This window comes from Odontesthes bonariensis, chromosome 1 (genome assembly GCF_027942865.1).
Source record: "Odontesthes bonariensis isolate fOdoBon6 chromosome 1, fOdoBon6.hap1, whole genome shotgun sequence".
Taxonomy (NCBI): domain Eukaryota; kingdom Metazoa; phylum Chordata; class Actinopteri; order Atheriniformes; family Atherinopsidae; genus Odontesthes; species Odontesthes bonariensis.
This window is the reverse complement of record NC_134506.1, coordinates 42,693,556-42,711,707: the sequence shown is the minus strand read 5'-3', so window position 1 is coordinate 42,711,707 and position 18,152 is coordinate 42,693,556. Positions and strand designations below refer to the sequence as shown.

The 18,152-nt window shown below is 41.6% G+C and overlaps 1 protein-coding gene across 1 annotated transcript; it reads left to right on the top strand.

Moving 5' to 3' along the window:
* Positions 1 to 1,761: 1,761 nt before the first annotated feature.
* dapk2a (death-associated protein kinase 2a) lies at positions 1,762 to 17,260 on the top strand. The gene is made up of 8 exons (XM_075467318.1): positions 1,762 to 1,948; positions 7,998 to 8,219; positions 10,801 to 10,939; positions 13,103 to 13,232; positions 14,452 to 14,527; positions 14,603 to 14,755; positions 14,839 to 14,884; positions 15,499 to 17,260. Exons 1-8 carry the CDS (start codon positions 1,887 to 1,889, stop codon positions 16,153 to 16,155), a joined length of 1,485 nt encoding a protein of 494 aa, XP_075323433.1. The 5' UTR covers positions 1,762 to 1,886; the 3' UTR covers positions 16,156 to 17,260.
* The last annotated feature ends 892 nt before the right edge of the window (positions 17,261 to 18,152 follow it).

The window sequence follows — 18,152 nt, the reverse complement described above, 5'->3', positions numbered from 1 at the left end:
TCCAAATTAATTACGCTAAAGCCTTCATAACTAAAGATCTCAGTTTTCATCATGTTAACTGGATCCTTCAGAGAACGGAGCGGCGCGACGTTAAATTAGCACTTTTCCTAATGGAGTTCTGCACGGCGCTCCCAATGCGTTATATCGCGGGATCCTCGTGGTGTTTGTCGCGCACGGACTGAACACGGTGTCCAATGACAGCACATGAAGTGATCCTGAATACGGTGAGAAGTGATCCGCTCATTACTCACGTAACAACAGTGGCGATTCTAGAGTCTGTGGGGGCCCCAAGCAAAAAAATCCGAGGGGGCCCTACCGACCAGTGTTCGTCACCAAAACATCTGACACCAACGAAAAGTGTATGAAATAAAACCTCTTTTTATTACAAACATGTTCCAAACATGAGAAACATTGTTATTTTTAAAATATACATGTAAAGAATAAATAAATAACTAAAAAAGACTACGTTGTCTACGTTGGCACTTGATATTCGCCTGTTGCTATTTATCTACCGGGTGTAGCTGGCCATCCAAAAATAATTGTGTTAATTTAAAGATTCTTTGTGACAAGTAAAGCTATTCATGATATCGATTTCATAAGTATGGTTTTTATTTTCCACTAGCCTTGAATTTCTGTTGAACGTTGCCAACAATCGCAAACACTCTGAGGGGCCAGTTCTCCGCGAACATAGCCTACAGTGGAACTCTATGTGACTTTGACGAAGTCAACAATGCAATTATGGAATTATAGAATGGCATGTTAACTAGACAACCTTTGACTAAATAATTTAAATTGAACTGTTCAAAGAAAACATGTTCACCACGAACGTTCGCCACTGTTTGAGACAGTTTATAAAGTAACTAGAAAATTTCTGATTGAATGCACCCAGGGTATCTGCACATTTTTTATCAACATATTTAATGACTTTTAAGACCTTTTTAAGACCTCTAAGAATAAAAATTAATTAAATTAAAAAACACGCACAGACCGCTCATACAGTCAATGGCACGTACCCATAGAAAAAATACACACTCACCCACACATCACACAACCTGACTATCGGCTGCTAACAACCATGATCAGTAACCTACACAAACCCAGACACATAATGGCTCGGCGGCCAGCAATCGGATAAACCAATGAAGTGAATCAATCCTGTGAAAGAATGAAAACAAGTGAATGAAACCTGCACTCACCCATTATGAAGTTAACTCTGCCAGATCCTCCATAATCTTGCTCCTGCTCAGCCAACTCCTTGACTTCGGGTATGGTTGGTAACGTTACTGCGGCTAGCATTAGCAACGAGGCTGCTAGGCTTGCTAAATCGGTAAGCATTAGGCTACTGAAGAAAGCTAGTCTTTTTAGCTACGTTATATTATCATCTTTCTTCTCGGCTATAAGTTAACCTTTGTTGAGGAAAGGGAACGCCCCCGCGTGTAGTTGGTGAATGCAGCCAGATGACCTGAGTCAGGTTACTAACCAGACGCGCTCAAATCACCGGAAGTACTGGCGCACACACAAAAGTTCGAACTTCTCTCCAGACATATCTTTCTTTCATTCCGCCCAGATGAAATTTAATGCCACTCTTCAAAAATCGGACATTTTAAGACCTTAAAAAACGTATTTTTTATTTAAGACTTTTTAATACTTTTTAAGGATCCGCGGAGACCCTGGCACCTCAGCTCTCGGGGGCCCCCTAGTGGCTCGGGGCTCCAAGCAGTTGCCTGCCTTGCCTGTTGACAAGCTGCGCCTCTGCGTAACAACATGCTGTTTTTAGAGCTGTGGCAGCTTTTTTGTAACAGGTTTAAGTGCGGTTTGTTGCTGCAGGTCAAGCGGATGAAAAGGGAGAGATTGTAAATACAAACAGCACAGAGAAGGCTGCAGCCATGGATTTCTTCAAGCAGCAGAACGTGGAGGATTTCTATGAAATTGGGGAAGAGCTGGGAAGGTACAGGCATGCATGCTGCATGTTACATGGACTGAAGTGGTGATGATTATATTTAATAATGAGAGAATGGACACTTGTTGGACTCGGAGTGACTCTAACTGCACTCACTGACCTGAGTTTGATTCTGCAGCTGAGATTAGGAGTCTAAAAAGAGCCATGTGGACTGATAGCAGCAGGTTTCGAGTCATTTTGAGCAGAAAGTGTTGGTGAACAGAAGAAACTGTTTGACACGTTTTTTTCTATTTCTTCTGTATTTTAATACTCACCGAAATAAAGTAGTTTGATAAAAACCACAGTTTGAGTATAAATGAAAATAATTTGACATTAGATTTTAAGGTGGATTCGTTGTTTTTAACTTGTCATATCAGACAGATGAAAGACTTTATCTATAGAAACTGTTGTGTTACACCAGTTATCAAAGTAAAGTGGTCCTGATCAATAGTTCTCCAGGCTTTCTGAAGGTCTTTCAAAGTTTTTCTTTGGACATTTTTCACTCATTTTCAGTCCAGTCCTCGTACCTGATGTGTTTATTCTTCATTAAGCCACTTAACTCTGACCTGCGAATCATTCAGGCAGGAAAAAGGCTCCTAACTCAAGGCATGAACCATTGTTGTGTCCACACAGAACAGACAACTGAACAAAGAAGCCATTTTAAACTGGATCTTTAGGCACTTTGTTCCCAGGAGCCTGTCACAGAGACACATCATTTGTTCCCATTTCTTTAGCTGCATGTGTGAAAAACAGCAAAGATAACACAGTGTGACAGACAGAAAACAGGATTTCTGCAGCAACAAGGTGATTCCCAAAGAGCTGTTAGCTGAAAACTTGGCATATCTCAGCATGGTGTGCAGTGTGTCCTTAAAACATTTGAGGAAACTGGACAAGTGGAGGACAAAAGAAGAAGTGTCAGGCCTAAAGAACTATCTCCAGCAGATGAACAGGATCTGAAAGTGATGTCCTTAAGAAAGAGGAAAACATCCAGCAAAGACCTGACACAGGAGCTGAGAGATGCATCTGGACCTTCAGCTGATCCATCTGCTGTTGGCCCAAGCCTCATCAGAAATGGGCTCCATGGAAGGGTGGCTGTCAAGAAGCCGTTCTTAAGGAAGGGAAACAGGGAGAAAAGGCTGAGCTGGGCCAAAGGACACAAGAAGTGGGCTGAAAATCAGTGGCAGCAGGTCTGATGGAGGGATGAATCCTCCCCAGAGCCCGGAGCTCAACATTACTGAAGCAGTGTGGGATCATGTTGGCAGAGAACGGAACAAAAGGCAGCCCACATCCAGAGAAGAGCTTTGGGATGTCCTTCAAGAAGCCTGGAGAACTATTCCTGAAGACTCCTTAAAGAAAGGACAGAAAGCTGTCTGAGAGGGTTCAGGCTGTGCTGGAGGAGAAAGGAGCTCAGAGCAGATATTCACTTTAAAGCTGCTCAGAACTGAACTAACTCTGGTTCTGACTCAGATTCTGGGTTTATGTTCATGTTAGAACATGTTTCAGTGAATCTCTGCAGCTGTTACCATGGAAACATCTGCAGATATTCACTTTAAAGCTGCTCAGAGCTGAACTAACTCTGCTTCTGACTCAGATTCTGGGTTTACGTTCATGTTTTAATGAATCACTTCAGCAGTTTCCAGTTTTCCTGCCTAAAAAAATAAAGAAATGATGGTTGATCAGGACTCTTGGATCAATGCAAAGTGATCAAGTGCAGTTTTTAGAATATTGAATAATTGTTTTCACTTTTCAATTTGCTAGACTATAAGATTCAGGCAGTTTGTAAAAAAATAAAAGTTAGCAAAAGTGTCATTAAAAAGGAGATGATGTTATTCACACAATGTGAAGAAAACTGGACCCATAACAGAACGCCTCTAACTGAGCGAGCAGTAAAGGCCAATAAATCTTTACATTATTTATCAATTCAGTCGTTCATTCATTTATTAGAGGACTAAGAGTTGAAGTTTTATGTAGAAATACATTTTTTGAGTGTTTTTCATATATTCTATATATTTACTATATATATTCTATATTTCATCTGGTTTATTTACAGATTTACAGCCAAGAAAATTTAGTTTTTTGGTGCAGCATTCGGTTTGAAATGATGTCTAATAATAGTTATTAATTAGTTACTACTAATTGAATAATTGTTTTCACGTTTCAATTTGCTAGACTATAAGATTCAGGCAGTTTGTTAAAAAAAACTATTGAATGCATACAAGTTAGCACCAGTAAAGGCCAATAAATCTTTACATTATTTATCAAATCAGTCGTTAATTCATTTATTAGAGGACTAAGAGTTGAAGTTTTATGTGTAGAATTCTGTTTGAAGTGATGTCTAATGTGTGATTTATACTTTTATAGCTTATAAAACATGTTTGTGTTGCTCAGAATCGCCACTAACGGATGGTTCACTGCTTCCTGTTTCCTGTGAAAGTGTTTTGTTGCAGAGCTTCTTCTCTCAGTGATGTTCGTTGACACATTTCAGGCGATTTTATTCAGGTTTTTGGACTGAAAAGGGACAGAAAGAAAAGCTTCTGCGTGTGCTGTCAGTGTCGGGCTTTTTCTGTCGGACGGAGACAACTGCCCTGCATGTCTGGGCTGCTCTATCTTTAGCTGCAGTTTTATCGGCTCGCAGACCGGCTGCATATCAGGAAGCTGCAAACTGCTCGGCTAAAACAGTCTGAAAACTGAACTGAGTGCCAGGCTGACGTCGTGCAGCAGTGTGTGAAACACTGAAAATAGAGCCTCGGCACTCCCTGTGAAACAAGTCAGTCGTGGGGTTTTATTTCCATCCTGTTTTTTCCCTGCACGGATAAAAAAAAGACGTGACTTCTGTCTTTATAATAATCAAAGTGTTTTTATTGATTTTTCTATTCAAACAACAAACATCCCATTAATAACAAAATAACAGGACTCAGGATATATGTACAAATATCTGTCTCAACTATAGACAGATAACAACAAGACAAATCACGCTAATACAAAACATCAAACATACCACCACCCATGTGGCCCAGACACTCTAATATAAATAAACAAATAGAAAATAACAACAATAATACAATAATAATATAAATAAATACATGGATTTTAAAACTAATTAAAGTAAAATACTTCTGTCTTTATAAAGTAAAGTTTGAGGCCTTCAGGCCATCTGAATTCACCAAATAAAGCAGCTTCTCATGAACCCAATTCAGTCTGATTTAGTGAAACTAATGGATGCGTCTGATTTATCTGTATGAAGTTGGAGGCTGTACTCAGACCGGTGAGACTAGAATACTCGCTTCTTGATTCATGAGGGAGTTTCTTCAAATATAGCCCTCCAACAGCCGGGTTACAAAGTGCTTTGTACAAAATAATAAAGACAAATAGAAACAAGTAAAGCGCGACATTTCTACTTGAGTACGAATGTCCAGATTTGTGATTGAAGAAGCTGGTTAAGGACAAAAAAAAAAACCCACCAACTTTATTTAACTTAATGACAATGAAACTAAAGGTGCTGCAGGGCAGGGAGAACAGGAGGAAAACATCCAGAAAATAAGACTCCAAAAGATCCAAACAGAGAAAACTAAGGAAAGAGAAACAGGAGTGAATCATGTGTGACACTCAGTGGGGTCACATGACATGACAGTTGGAATGGGTACAGCGCCACCTATCATACCGGGGTATGACACGCTTTGTGCCTCTGATCCCATTCATTCACCGCCAGATATCCAAGGAGAATTACCCTCGCTCAACTCATTCTTATTGTTTTTTAGCCAATAATCTGATCCTTTCAGTGCCATGTGACCCCACTGAGAGATGGGACTCATATGGCAGCTTGGAAGGAAAAGGACCCAAATGCAGGACTCTAGAAGTAGAAGAAGAGGCCAAGTCAGGCAATGAAGATGAATGGTGGTTTGATTAGAATTGAAGAACAACACACCACCAACAGAAAGCAACAAGAACGAAACAGAACAAGGGAATGACTGACAGAGAAACCGGAAGGAAAAGATGGCACCAAACCACCGGATAACAACGTCAAAGAACTGGCAGGGACCAGTCAACATACTGGGAGGGATGATGGGATGATTGGGGGGCAGGTGAGGAACCATAATAAAATAATAATAAAAAAGAAAAAGTAAGCTTTATTTTTTTTATATATATTTCGGTGCCTTTCACGGACCAGAGTCACAAAGCGTTTTACAGTTACAACAGAAACACACAGCTAGGAAGTACATAGAAGTATAAGTTTAAAAGGCAACTCAGTGACAATCATAGCAGCCCTAAGACAATTAAGCAAAAACCTGAACAAATAAATAGGTCTTCAGTTGCCTTTTGAAGGCGTCAACAGACTCCATTGAACGCAAAAAGCAACATCATGAATAAAAGACCACGAAAACAAAGGGCTGATGCTGACAAATGTTGCTCCAGTTGGAGTTAAAGATGAAGTCCTGTTGGGTGGTTAGAAAGTCAGTTTCAGAAGAAATCCCACGAATCCAGTGTTTTTTATGTCAGACCTTTAACACCAAAAGATCTGATTCTGTTCTGATATGTGTTGGTTAGAGAGACCCACAAGAGAAATACATAAATGTTAAACGATGTCCAAAATAAGCTCTATTTAACGGAGGTAATGGTCTTTTTTTTTATCTTTTGGGATCGTGTGTTTGTACAAAAGAGGTTTTTATTTCTGAGAAGCAGTTTTTATTATTATCTATGTGAACCAGCTGATGATTTATTCATTCATCTGCTGTTGTTGGGAGTTCTTGGTTTCGCTCCACAGTTACATCTGACTCATTGCATTAACCCGATTCAATTCAATTCAGTTCAGTTTTATTTATATAGCGCCAATTACAACAAATGTCATCTCAAGGCATTTAAATAATAAAGTCCAATTCAAGCCAATTGGAATTCAATTAATTGTAATCATAATTATTCATAAAATAATCCAATTCATTCATATAGAGCCAATTCAAAAACAGTTTCCCAGCTAAGGAAACCAACAGATCGCACTGAAACTTGTCTTCAGTCCAATCTCCCGTCCTGAGCGTGCCTGAGGCGACTGTGGAGAGGAACGACTCCCTTTGAACAGGAAGAAACCTCTGGCAGAACCAGACTCAGGAAGGGTTGCCATCCGCCTCCACCAGCTGGAGTTTGAGAAGACAGAAAAGAGGGGAAAAACCCCTGTAACAGTATTTAAAGGATACCTGTTGGAACAGGGAAACACCAGTTAATGACCACAATAATGTCACATGTACATAATATCATTTGAGAAGTTAAACGGGGGAAAAAGAGAGTAAAGTGAGGAAAGGTGTGACAGATGAGGCCCCCCAGCAGTCTGGGCCTATAGCAGTTTAACTATGGGATGTTTCAGGGTCACCTGAGCCATCCCTAACTATAAGCTTTATCAGAAAGGAAAGTTTTAAGCCTGATCTTAAAAGTGGAAAGGGGCCTGATAACTGAAGGCTCTGCCTCCCAAACTGGCAGCTGGTTCCACAGAGAGGGGCCTGATAACTGAAGGCTCTGCCTCCCAAACTGGCAGCAGGTTCCACAGAGAGGGGCCTGATAACTGAAGGCTCTGCCTCCCAAACTGGCAGCTGGTTCCACAGAGAGGGGCCTGATAACTGAAGGCTCTGCCTCCCAAACTGGCAGCTGGTTCCACAGAGAGGGGCCTGATAACTGAAGGCTCTGCCTCCCAAACTGGCAGCTGTTTCCACAGAGAGGGGCCTGATAACTGAAGGCTCTGCCTCCCAAACTGGCAGCTGGTTCCACAGAGAGGGGCCTGATAACTGAAGGCTCTGCCTCCCAAACTGGCAGCTGGTTCCACAGAGAGGGGCCTGATAACTGAAGGCTCTGCCTCCCAAACTGGCAGCTGGTCCCACAGAGAGGGGCCTGATAACTGAAGGCTCTGCCTCCCAAACTGGCAGCTGGTTCCACAGAGAGGGGCCTGATAACTGAAGGCTCTGCCTCCCATTCTACTTTTAGAAACTCTGGGAACCACAAGTAAACCTGGGAACGAAGTGCTCTGTTAGGCCAACTTTTTGAGACTTTGGCTCATGAAAACAATCCTCTGTTTCAGTGGGCAGTTTGCAATCGTAAAGCAGTGCAGGGAGAGAAGCACCGGCCTGGAGTTTGCTGCCAAGTTCATAAAGAAGCGACAGAGCATGGCGAGCTCCAGAGGAGTGCGTCGGGAGGAGATCGAGCGCGAGGTGAACATCCTGCAGCAGATCCAGCACCCGAACATCGTCACTCTGCACGACGTCTACGAGAACCGCACCGACGTGGTGCTCATCCTGGAGCTGTGAGTGTCAGAATCACTACTCTTATGCACGTATTATCGCTCCTACTTTACCCAAAGTCAACGAGTCTTTATGGTCACATGTCAGCCAGGTAGGGTGAATTCTGGGTGTTAAACAATGTTAAAGGCAACATTTTAACTAGAGCTGGGGCGAGTTAACTCGTTATTATCGCGTTAACTCGTTAATTATTTAATGCGCGATAAAATATTTATCGCGCATTAAATAATTAACGAGTTAACGCAGGTTTTATTTTTTTAAATTTTTGTGTTAATTTTTGGGGGGCTTTTGTGCCTTTAATGGATAGGAAAGTTCAGAGAGACAGGAAGCAGGGGGCAGAGGGAGGGGGAACGACACGCAGCACAGGGCCGTCTGATATTTATTTAGTAAAAGTCTGTGTTTGTGATGTAACTCAGTCAGTTCTTCTCGTTTTATTTAAGATATAAAAGTCCATCGAAACTGAACAAAAGGTGCAGCTGAGGAGGATAGAACAGAAAGTAAGAGACTAGGGCTGGGCGAATTAACTCGTTAATTATTTAAGGTCTATAAATATATTATTGCGCATTAACGTAGGTTTTATTATTGTAAAAGTCTGCTGCTCACAGGCTTTTATTTTGTAAAAGTCTGTTGCTCACAGGCTTTTATTTTGTAAAAGTCTGTATTTCATAGGCTTTTATTTTGTAAAAGTATGTTGCTCATAGGCTTTTATTTTGTAAAAGTCTGTTGCTCACAGGCTTTTATTTTGTAAAAGTCTGTTGCTGTCTGCTGTGGAACCGGAAAAGAAAGTAATCGGCGGATCCACCAAACATGGAGAAGGGTACGGAACTTTTACTCTGCCATTTTCATTTTAAAGTTCTTCCAGACGGCGGAGTCGACAGAACCAAAGTCATCTGTAAACACTGCCAAGTTGAATTGTCTTCTCAGCGTAGTAGTTCCAGTCTAAAATATCACTTAAAGGCAAAACACACAACTGATAGCAGCAAGTCATTCAAGGAAACAGACAGTGGAGCGAGGCTTCTACATAAAAACTACAGAAAGATGCTGATGTTAAAAGTGTGTTTGCACAACAAATGTTATGGCACTTTCATTCATATGGCAGCACATTTAAAATAAAGCTAAATGCTAAAAGCTATACACTACTTTTTAATTCATTTTTGGATTTTGCGAACAAATGCGATTAATCGCGATTAATCAGGGAAATCATGCGATTAATTAGATAAAAACTTATAATCGTAGCGGCGGTTCCTTCATAGGGTGATTTGTGCGACGCACTACCAAACACGGAGTTTTTTTTTGTTTGTTTTTTCTAATCTAGTTGCTAAAGCTATCTGATCTACTGTAGGCAAACTGGTTGTATATGCAATTGTCCAATCAGATTAAGGTCGCCCCTGGTGTTGCCACGCCCATTTGGGGCGATTTCTGTCAGGGTCGAATTTGCACCAGAAATCTCCCATTGACGTGAATGGTACGTCAGTTTTTTTTCAAAAATCCTGCTCCCAATACATTTTCTATGAGGGTTTATGTGCGCGCACAAACAACGCACAACGTGCTTTCGTCATATGTCTGTTGCGCGGGACCATGAACATTCTACGAAGAAGATGGCGAGTGTTGAGTGCAACAATACGGTAGTGTCTCTGTAAGAAGTTCCCTTTAGTCGTCGTACTAATGCGGAGAAGGAAGTTTGGAAGAATTTTGCGGGATTTTCGAGCTAGCCTTGCGAGGCAAAGATGAAACCCAGGGCTCCACCAACCCTGCTATTTTTCCAGGTAGTTTTTGATGTAGCTAAATAACTTAACCTTTTGTGCTCAGTCATTGACTTGTAATGATTTAAATCTTTTATATAATGTTGACAATGATAGCAGAATGTATAATGACACATTCATTGTTAATGGTGCAGTATTATATTTAAAAAAGAGAGAAATCTCATAAGTAAGCTGCACTTAACCATGTTTGACAATTGGTTATGCTTTTCTAAGTCATATTTTCCAAAACTTCAATAAACACTTGACTTGGATTTATATGCTGTCATTTTAATTACATTCTTTAGAATGAAAATTGAATGAATCTTATCATTAAGAGCTTATGTGTTTACTTATTTCATAGAATCCTGGAACAATATGAGGAAAATAAATAAATAAATAATGTTTAAGGTTTATTAACTGATTGGCAAATTGTTAACTGGCAAATGTTTTGCTTTGAAGGTTTCACAATGTAACGTCCCTCGTTTGACACTTTTAACTACTTCAGTGTTGCCATCTGGTGGACAAAAGAGATATTGCCTAAAATTGATATCTGATATCTGAATTTATAGGCACAAACAAGTTAGGGAAATGGTCTTGCTACCTAGACAAATATACCTCAGTCCTATGGACTTTTATGGTACTTATGGATATAACGGGGGGAAATTGCACTACCTAAAAAAAATGTCAGGAGCCGCCACTGCCCAGCCCTAGTTTTTACTTATTTTTCTCTTTATTTATTAGCTGCTTTAGAGCACTTTGGTACACCGTAAGGATTGTGTGTAAAGGGCTGTATAAATAAAGAACATTTACAGCAGCAGCTGGTTGATGAGTGTCTGTGTTTCAGGGTCTCTGGGGGGGAGCTGTTTGACTTCCTGGCCCAGAAGGAGTCCCTGAGTGAGGAGGAGGCAACTCAGTTCATCAAGCAAATCCTCGAGGGGGTGAACTACCTCCATGCCAGAAAAATCGCCCACTTTGACCTGAAGGTTTGTCCCAACACGACACGCCGTACACAGGACATGTGGTCACATCTCTGAGGCTCAAAGTGGACGTCAGTGACAGAAACCTCAAAGCAAGAAAAACCCACTCCTCATGATTCTCACTCATAAAGCAGCAGATAAACACCAGAGTTTAAGAATACAATCTGTGCATCTTTCATGGAAAGGTGACCAGACTCGTGGTCACCCACTCGTGTTCGCTGTATTGATCTATGTAGAGAGTCGGCCATTTTGTGGCATTGTATGAAATCTCAATCTAGACCAGTGGTTTTCAAAGTGGGGGCCGCCAGGGGGGCTTCAGAAAATTGGAGTGAAGATAAGAAAAAAATGCAAAATTAAAAAAATAGAATTCAATTTTTTTTAAACATCATTATAAAAAATTGTCACATTTTTTTTTTATCAGATTTGTAAAATACAATTTATAATAATATGTCATATCGAAATGTTATTTGCCATGCTTGTCTTTCTGATTGGCTGCCAGTCAAAACATCGTAGACCTGGCGGTTTGCGCCTGTTCTCAAGCTGCTCTGCTCCTCAAGCTAGCGTGTAGCTAGCTTACCCAAAATGGACAGATTTTTGACTAGGAAGAGAACTGGCCGACTAAAATCAGAAAGTATGAGGCAACATACATTAAAGCAATACTATGTAACATTTCTACCTTGAAATAACAGCTTGAAAAAAATTGTGCGGCTAGAATGAGTTTTAATATTACGATTGGCCTGTCTCCTATGCCCTTCGGGGGTCTGAGTTGGAAAAACTGCGCTATGTAACTTTGCTGGAGCGGCCCGGGAGCTGAGCGGAAGTACTTCGACTTGCTTTCTGGCACACCTACCGCAAAAACAAATAGACCCCTCTCACGCTCCCAGGTACATTTGATTACTCTTACCTTCTCGGTCGACATAACTTGCACCTTCTGACTTCGTCAACAAACGTGAAACGTGAAAGCGAAAGGGTGTTGTATTTACGACAGTGTAACCGTACATTACCTCCAAGCCTGTAGGGGGCGCTCCATAATGGGCTTTTTGAGAAGTTACATTGTATTGCTTTAAGTTTGGCTTTACAGCCATACAGAAAAATGGCCACGATTGCCCGAAATGCGTCCTCTGTCTGGAGACCCTCTCAAATGAGTGTTTAAAAACTTCAGCGTCATACAATACAATACAAAAACATCCAGCAGAGTCTGACTTCTTCGGACGTTAAGAAGAGCATTTAGTCAGGCTGCATTCACAGCGAGCTGCTGTCCGTGAATAAAAGAAAGAAAATACGTTCTAAAAGTTTATGTTTCTTTACATATTTTGTAGCATTGTCTGTGGTTTGCAAAGGGGGCCCCCGGCCAGAAGCTAATACTGTTTGGGGGGCCTTGGCATGGAAAAGTTTGGGAACCCCTGATCTAGATTCATGTGGATGTAAAGTTAGAGCCCCCCTCCCTTCATGTGGCGTCACCTGCAGCTTTCCTGCTCTTCCATCTGTCAGCGACAAATTCAATAAATTATTTTTTAAATTTATTATTATTATTATTATTATTATTTATTTACTTTTTTATTTTTATTATTTCACATTCAACACACAGTAATTTGCTGACTAATTGCTTCGGTTTAATGTATCTTTTTTAATAATTTAATTATTATTTTGATGTTTAAATTGTTGGATGTTGTTATATTAACATGAAAAACCGTTTATTTATTTTTTTTGAAAAAATGAAAAAAAGTTACTCAGTTCTGACAGAGTGAGCATGTAACTCACATGACTGGTCACATGATCGACCAGCTGTTTCTGTTAATAAAGTGGAGGGTTGATGAGTTTTTCTGGTTTTGTTCAGTTTAGTTTCCAGTTAAGCGGCCGCTGCTCAGTTTGTTATAGTCATGTGGAATATAGCACCACCTGCTGACCACACACATACACACTGATTCCATAAGTTTGCTTTAAAGTTGCTTTGCTTCCTGATGGAAACATTTTGTGTCTGAACAAGAGGAAACATCGTTAATGTCCCCATGAAATGAACAGATGTGTATATTCATGTGTATTTCTCTGCTGCTCTCCATCCATTATGTGATGTGTAAGAGCAGCAAGATCCTGGAGGTTTTGCTCCTCCTGAATGCTAACTGCGTGTTTTTTTTTGTTTTTGTTTGTTTTTTTTTTGCTCATCTGCAGCCTGAAAACATAATGCTGCTGGACAAGAACGTTCCGCTGCCCAGAATCAAACTGATCGACTTCGGGCTCGCCCACAAGATTGAAGCCGGAGTTGAGTTCAAAAACATCTTTGGAACGCCGGAGTTTGTGGGTGAGACGAGTTTTCTGCCTCCTCTCTGAGTGCAGAACTGAACGGTGGCCATTCAAAATGTTTACCCGTGTGTCACAGAACTAATTTAAAGGTTTAAATCCTCACCTCGGTGCTCAAACGTGTACAGAGGGCCTTTATTATCACTAACTCTGGGAACACCTTTTTATACTTGGTACTGTTTTAATCCTATTCAATTAAATTCAGTTCAGTTTTATTTATAAAGCGTCAAATCACAACAAAAATAATCTCGCTTCACTTCAAAGATGCCAATTCAAGCCAATTAGAATCCAGTTCATTGTAAGACAATCATAATCCGATCAAGTCAAGTTCATTACGTTTCAAATTAGTCCAAAATTCATTCAGAGACGATGGAAATAGCTCAAGAAAACCAACAGATTCTCTTCGATCCAATCCCCCGTCCTGAGCGTGCAGGAGGCGACTGTGGGGAGAAAAAACTCAACCCCAATTATTTTTTACTACTACTTTGAATATCGATTTTATCCTGCCTTGTTTTTATCCTCCAGCTCCGGTCTTTTCCAAACCTTTCCCCAAAGTTTTCCACAGCTCTGCTATCATGTGAAAGACATTTGAAGGATTAAACACGACCATAAGATAAATTACGGCAATATAAACATTTATTATCTATCAGTAAAAAGGCGTGTCCTGCACTACAAAATGACTGCAACCATATTGTAGGAGCTATTTGTAAAGTTAGTTTTTGTTTTTTGGTTCTAGTTGTAAATTTAATTTGCTAATTATGAGTAACTTTAATTGATTCATTTCAGTGCTAACTTTTTTGCTAATATTCTTTTAGTTATTTGTTTAGAATATTTTGCTAATTGGGTCACACTGGGCACCTGGAGTACCAGCATGCACCTGGATGGGCCAATGTTTTTTTTACCAGGGAAAAGGAGAGAGCAGCAGGTTTTCTTTGTTCTTTTGTTTGTTTTATTGTTTGGAAATAAATCATCAGAAAACGCAAGAATCCATCTTGGACATTCATCTTCTTTTCCCTGCGTTAAACCACATCCCCCATGGTGCATCAGTGGTCTTTTGGTTTTGTTTGGTTTAAGTTTAATTTGTTTTTTATGGACAAATGGTCACTAAACTTATGATAAAACAACTCCGACCTAAATAACCTGTGATTTTCTCTGTTCATATGTGCACGAGTGAAGGTGAAGACGCTCATTTCTGTCTCTTTACCGTTTGACCTTTAAAGCCCTGGAGATCGTCAACTACGAGCCTCTGGGGCTGGAGGCCGACATGTGGAGCATCGGCGTCATCACCTACATCCTGTAAGCCACAAACGCACAGCGCTGACTCCCACGCTCCGACAGCACGCTGACCGGCTCTTTGTTTCTTCCCTCCAGGCTGAGCGGTGCGTCTCCCTTTCTGGGGGAGACCAAGCAGGACACGCTGGACAACATCTTGGCCATAAACTACGAGTTTGACGAGGAGTTCTTCTGTCACACCAGCGAGCTCGCCAAGAAGTTCATCAGCCAGCTGCTGGAGAGGGACAAGAAGTAACGTCTCATTTAAACTGGTCTCAGTGCAGGAAAGCTGGTGTTTCACATGTCGTACTCATGATTGTTTTTGTCTTTGTTAGGAGAAGGTTAACGATTCAAGATGCTCTCAATCACCCGTGGATCAAGGTAATCCCAAAGTCTGTGTTTGTGATGTAACTCAGTCAGTTCTTCTCGTTTTATTTGAAATATAAAAGTCCATCGAAACTGAACAAAAGGTGCAGCTGAGGAAGATAGAACAGAAAGTAAGAGACTACGGCTGGGCGAGTGAACTCGTTATTATCGCATTAACACATTAATTATTTAACGTCGATAGATATTTTATCGCGCAATAACACAGGTTTTATTATTTATTTTATTATTGTAAAAGTCTGTTGCTCACATGCTTTTATTTTGTAAAAGGCTGTTGCTCACAGGCTTTTATTTTGTAAAAGTCTGTTGCTCACAGACTTTTATTTTGTAAAAGTCTGTTGCTGTCTGCTGTGGAACCGGAAAAGAAAGTAATCGGCAGATCCACCAAACATGGAGAAGGGTACGGAACTTTTACTCGATTTTAATGCCCCTTTTTTTAATGTCTTACTGAAAGGGAAACACATGGCGGACTCTCTAAGGGGATATTTCCTTGTTTGGTGGAGTCTTCGGTCATGATTTTACACGCCGAAAAATGTTATGACCGCGTTAACCAGGTTGAAAACTAGATCTTTTCCTTGTTTTTCTAACCGTTGCGTCCTTAAATCTTTCAGTCCAACGAGCACAAAGAGGAAAATAAAGCTCAGGAGCCGAAGAAACGAGAGCGACGGCAACTAAAGACCAAGCGGCTGAGGGAATACACCATCAAGTCCCACTCCAGCATGCCCCCCAACAACACCTACGTCAACTTTGAGCGCTTCGCTCAGGTGGTGGAGGACATTGACCAGATGGAGAGCTCGTTCGTCGACCTGGCGGCGGCCCACGACTCCCTGCAGGAGGACATCGACGCCATGGTCTCCATATACAACGAGAAGGAGGCCTGGTACAAGGAGGAGAGTGAGAGCGTGCGCCACGAGCTCTCCCAGATTCGCTACGAGTTCAGGAAGGTGGAGGCCACCAAGAGGAGCGTGCAGGACGACATGCAGGCGTTCAGCTGCAGCCTCGCCGCTGTCAGCGAGCGCTACCAGGAGAGGCAGAACCACTTCGACGCCCTGCGCCTGGAGCTCAGCAGCGAGCTCAAATGGGTGCAGGAGATGGTGGGCTCGTTTCCGGTGGATGGAGGAGGTGGAGGATACCCCAACTGCAGCTTCTCCACCGTCTTCAACAACGACGTGAACGAAGCCCTCAAGGAGCTGCTGAACCGCTCCTGCGGAGGAGAGCTGCTGTCCGGGATCGACCTGGACCTCACCGAGACGGGGCAGCAGAGATGAAAAGTCCAGCTCAGGTCCAGCTGTGGGAGGCTGGAGCTGAGACAGATGTTAGCCGGACAGATGTTAGCCGGACAGATGTTAGCCGGATAGATGTTAGCCGGATAGATGTTAGCTGGATAGATGTTAGCCGAATAGATGTTAGCCGGATAGATGTTAGCCGGATAGATGTTAGCCGGATAGATGTTAGCTGGACAGATGTTAGCTGGATAGATGTTAGCCGGATAGATGTTAGCCGGATAGATGTTAGCTGGATAGATGTTAGCTGGATAGATGTTAGCCGGATAGATGTTAGCCGGATAGATGTTAGCCGGATAGATGTTAGCCGGACAGATGTTAGCCGGACAGATGTTAGCCGGATAGATGTTAGCCGGACAGATGTTAGCCGGACAGATGTTAGCCGGACAGATGTTAGCTGGATAGATGTTAGCTGGATAGATGTTAGCCGGACAGATGTTAGCCGGACAGATGTTAGCTGGATAGATGTTAGCTGGATAGATGTTAGCTGGATAGATGTTAGCCGAACAGATGTTAGCTGAGACAGATGTTAGCTGAGACAGATGTTAGCTGAGACAGATGTTAGCTGGTTAGATGTTAGCCGGACAGATTTTATCTGGATAGATGTTAGCTGAGACAGATGTTAGCCGGACAGATGTTAGCTGGATAGATGTTAGCTGAGACGGGCAGATTTTTAGCTGGATAGATTTTAGTATTTATATATTTATATATATGTTATATCAGAAAAGTTTGGGATGGTGTGCAAAATACAAAAAATAAGAATAAATGAATCGGCCACAGTTCCAAAGAACTTGGGATACTGTGTAAAATATGAATAAAAGCAGAATTCAAGCATTTTCCAATCTCATAAACAGATATTTCTGTCACGCCCATGGGGTTTTCCCCATGTTTTTAGTTTTATCATATTTTAGGTTGTTTCATGTCTTGCTTTTTGAGTTCATGTTTAGTTTTAGTTTTGCCATTGTCTTCCCCACAGTTTCTGTTTTCTCATCCACGTCACCTGCATTCATTGTCCCCAGCTGCACTCTTTTGTTTTTGTTCTTTTTGTTTTGACTTTTTGTTTTTGTGAATAAACCAAGTTTTGCTTTTACCTATGGAGTCCGCATCCGTGTCCTGCCAACCCACCCCTGACAATTTCATGTTGACTGTGGAACATTTTACTGTTTCATGAACGACATCAGGTCACCTTGAATCTGATGGCAGCAACACGTCTTAAAAAAAGTTGGAACGGGGCAACAAAAGGGCCGGAAAAGTAAGTGGAAGTAAAAAGAAACATCTGGAGAAACACGATGCAACTCATCAGGTTCATTTGCAAAAGGTCAGTAGGATCTGAACAGGTGATGGTTGCAACAAGGGGCGGTTCTTTAGCAGATGAATCACAGGCTGTGTTCGAAACCGCATACTTCTCCTACTTCTCCTACTACTCCTACTAACTTTTTGAGTTAGTATGCGAGTTTTAGTAAGCGAGAAGTTCCCGGATGCATACTAGATTCCACGAAATGTTGGGTATGCATCATGAGGGCTGTTTCTCAATATGCGTACTCGTGTACTTCTGAAACGTCATCACCGAAGGACCAAGTACTGTTCCAATTCAAAGTACACATCCAGACAAGTACGCTCCACATTCCCGGATGTGTGCTTGCTCCGCCCATTTTATCGAGTTTGCTTCTGTGGCGACTTGTGTGGACTTCAGACAGCTTGCTGTCCCAGGAAGCAGTGCGGCACGAGCGATGATGACGCTTCCGTTCCAAATGCACAATGAGCGTACTTGTGTGCTCAGAAGTCCGTACTTCTGACAAGTCCATACCTGTAAGCACAAGAGTTCGGACTTGCGTACTTGGGTATTGAGAAACGGCCGAGGTTACTACTTATACTCAAACTACCCAAGATGCAACGTAACGTGACGTCGCCGATCGTCATTTCCTGTCAAAACGGCAGTTTCAAGCTAGCTACAACGAGGGTAGGTTCACTTCCTGTTTTCA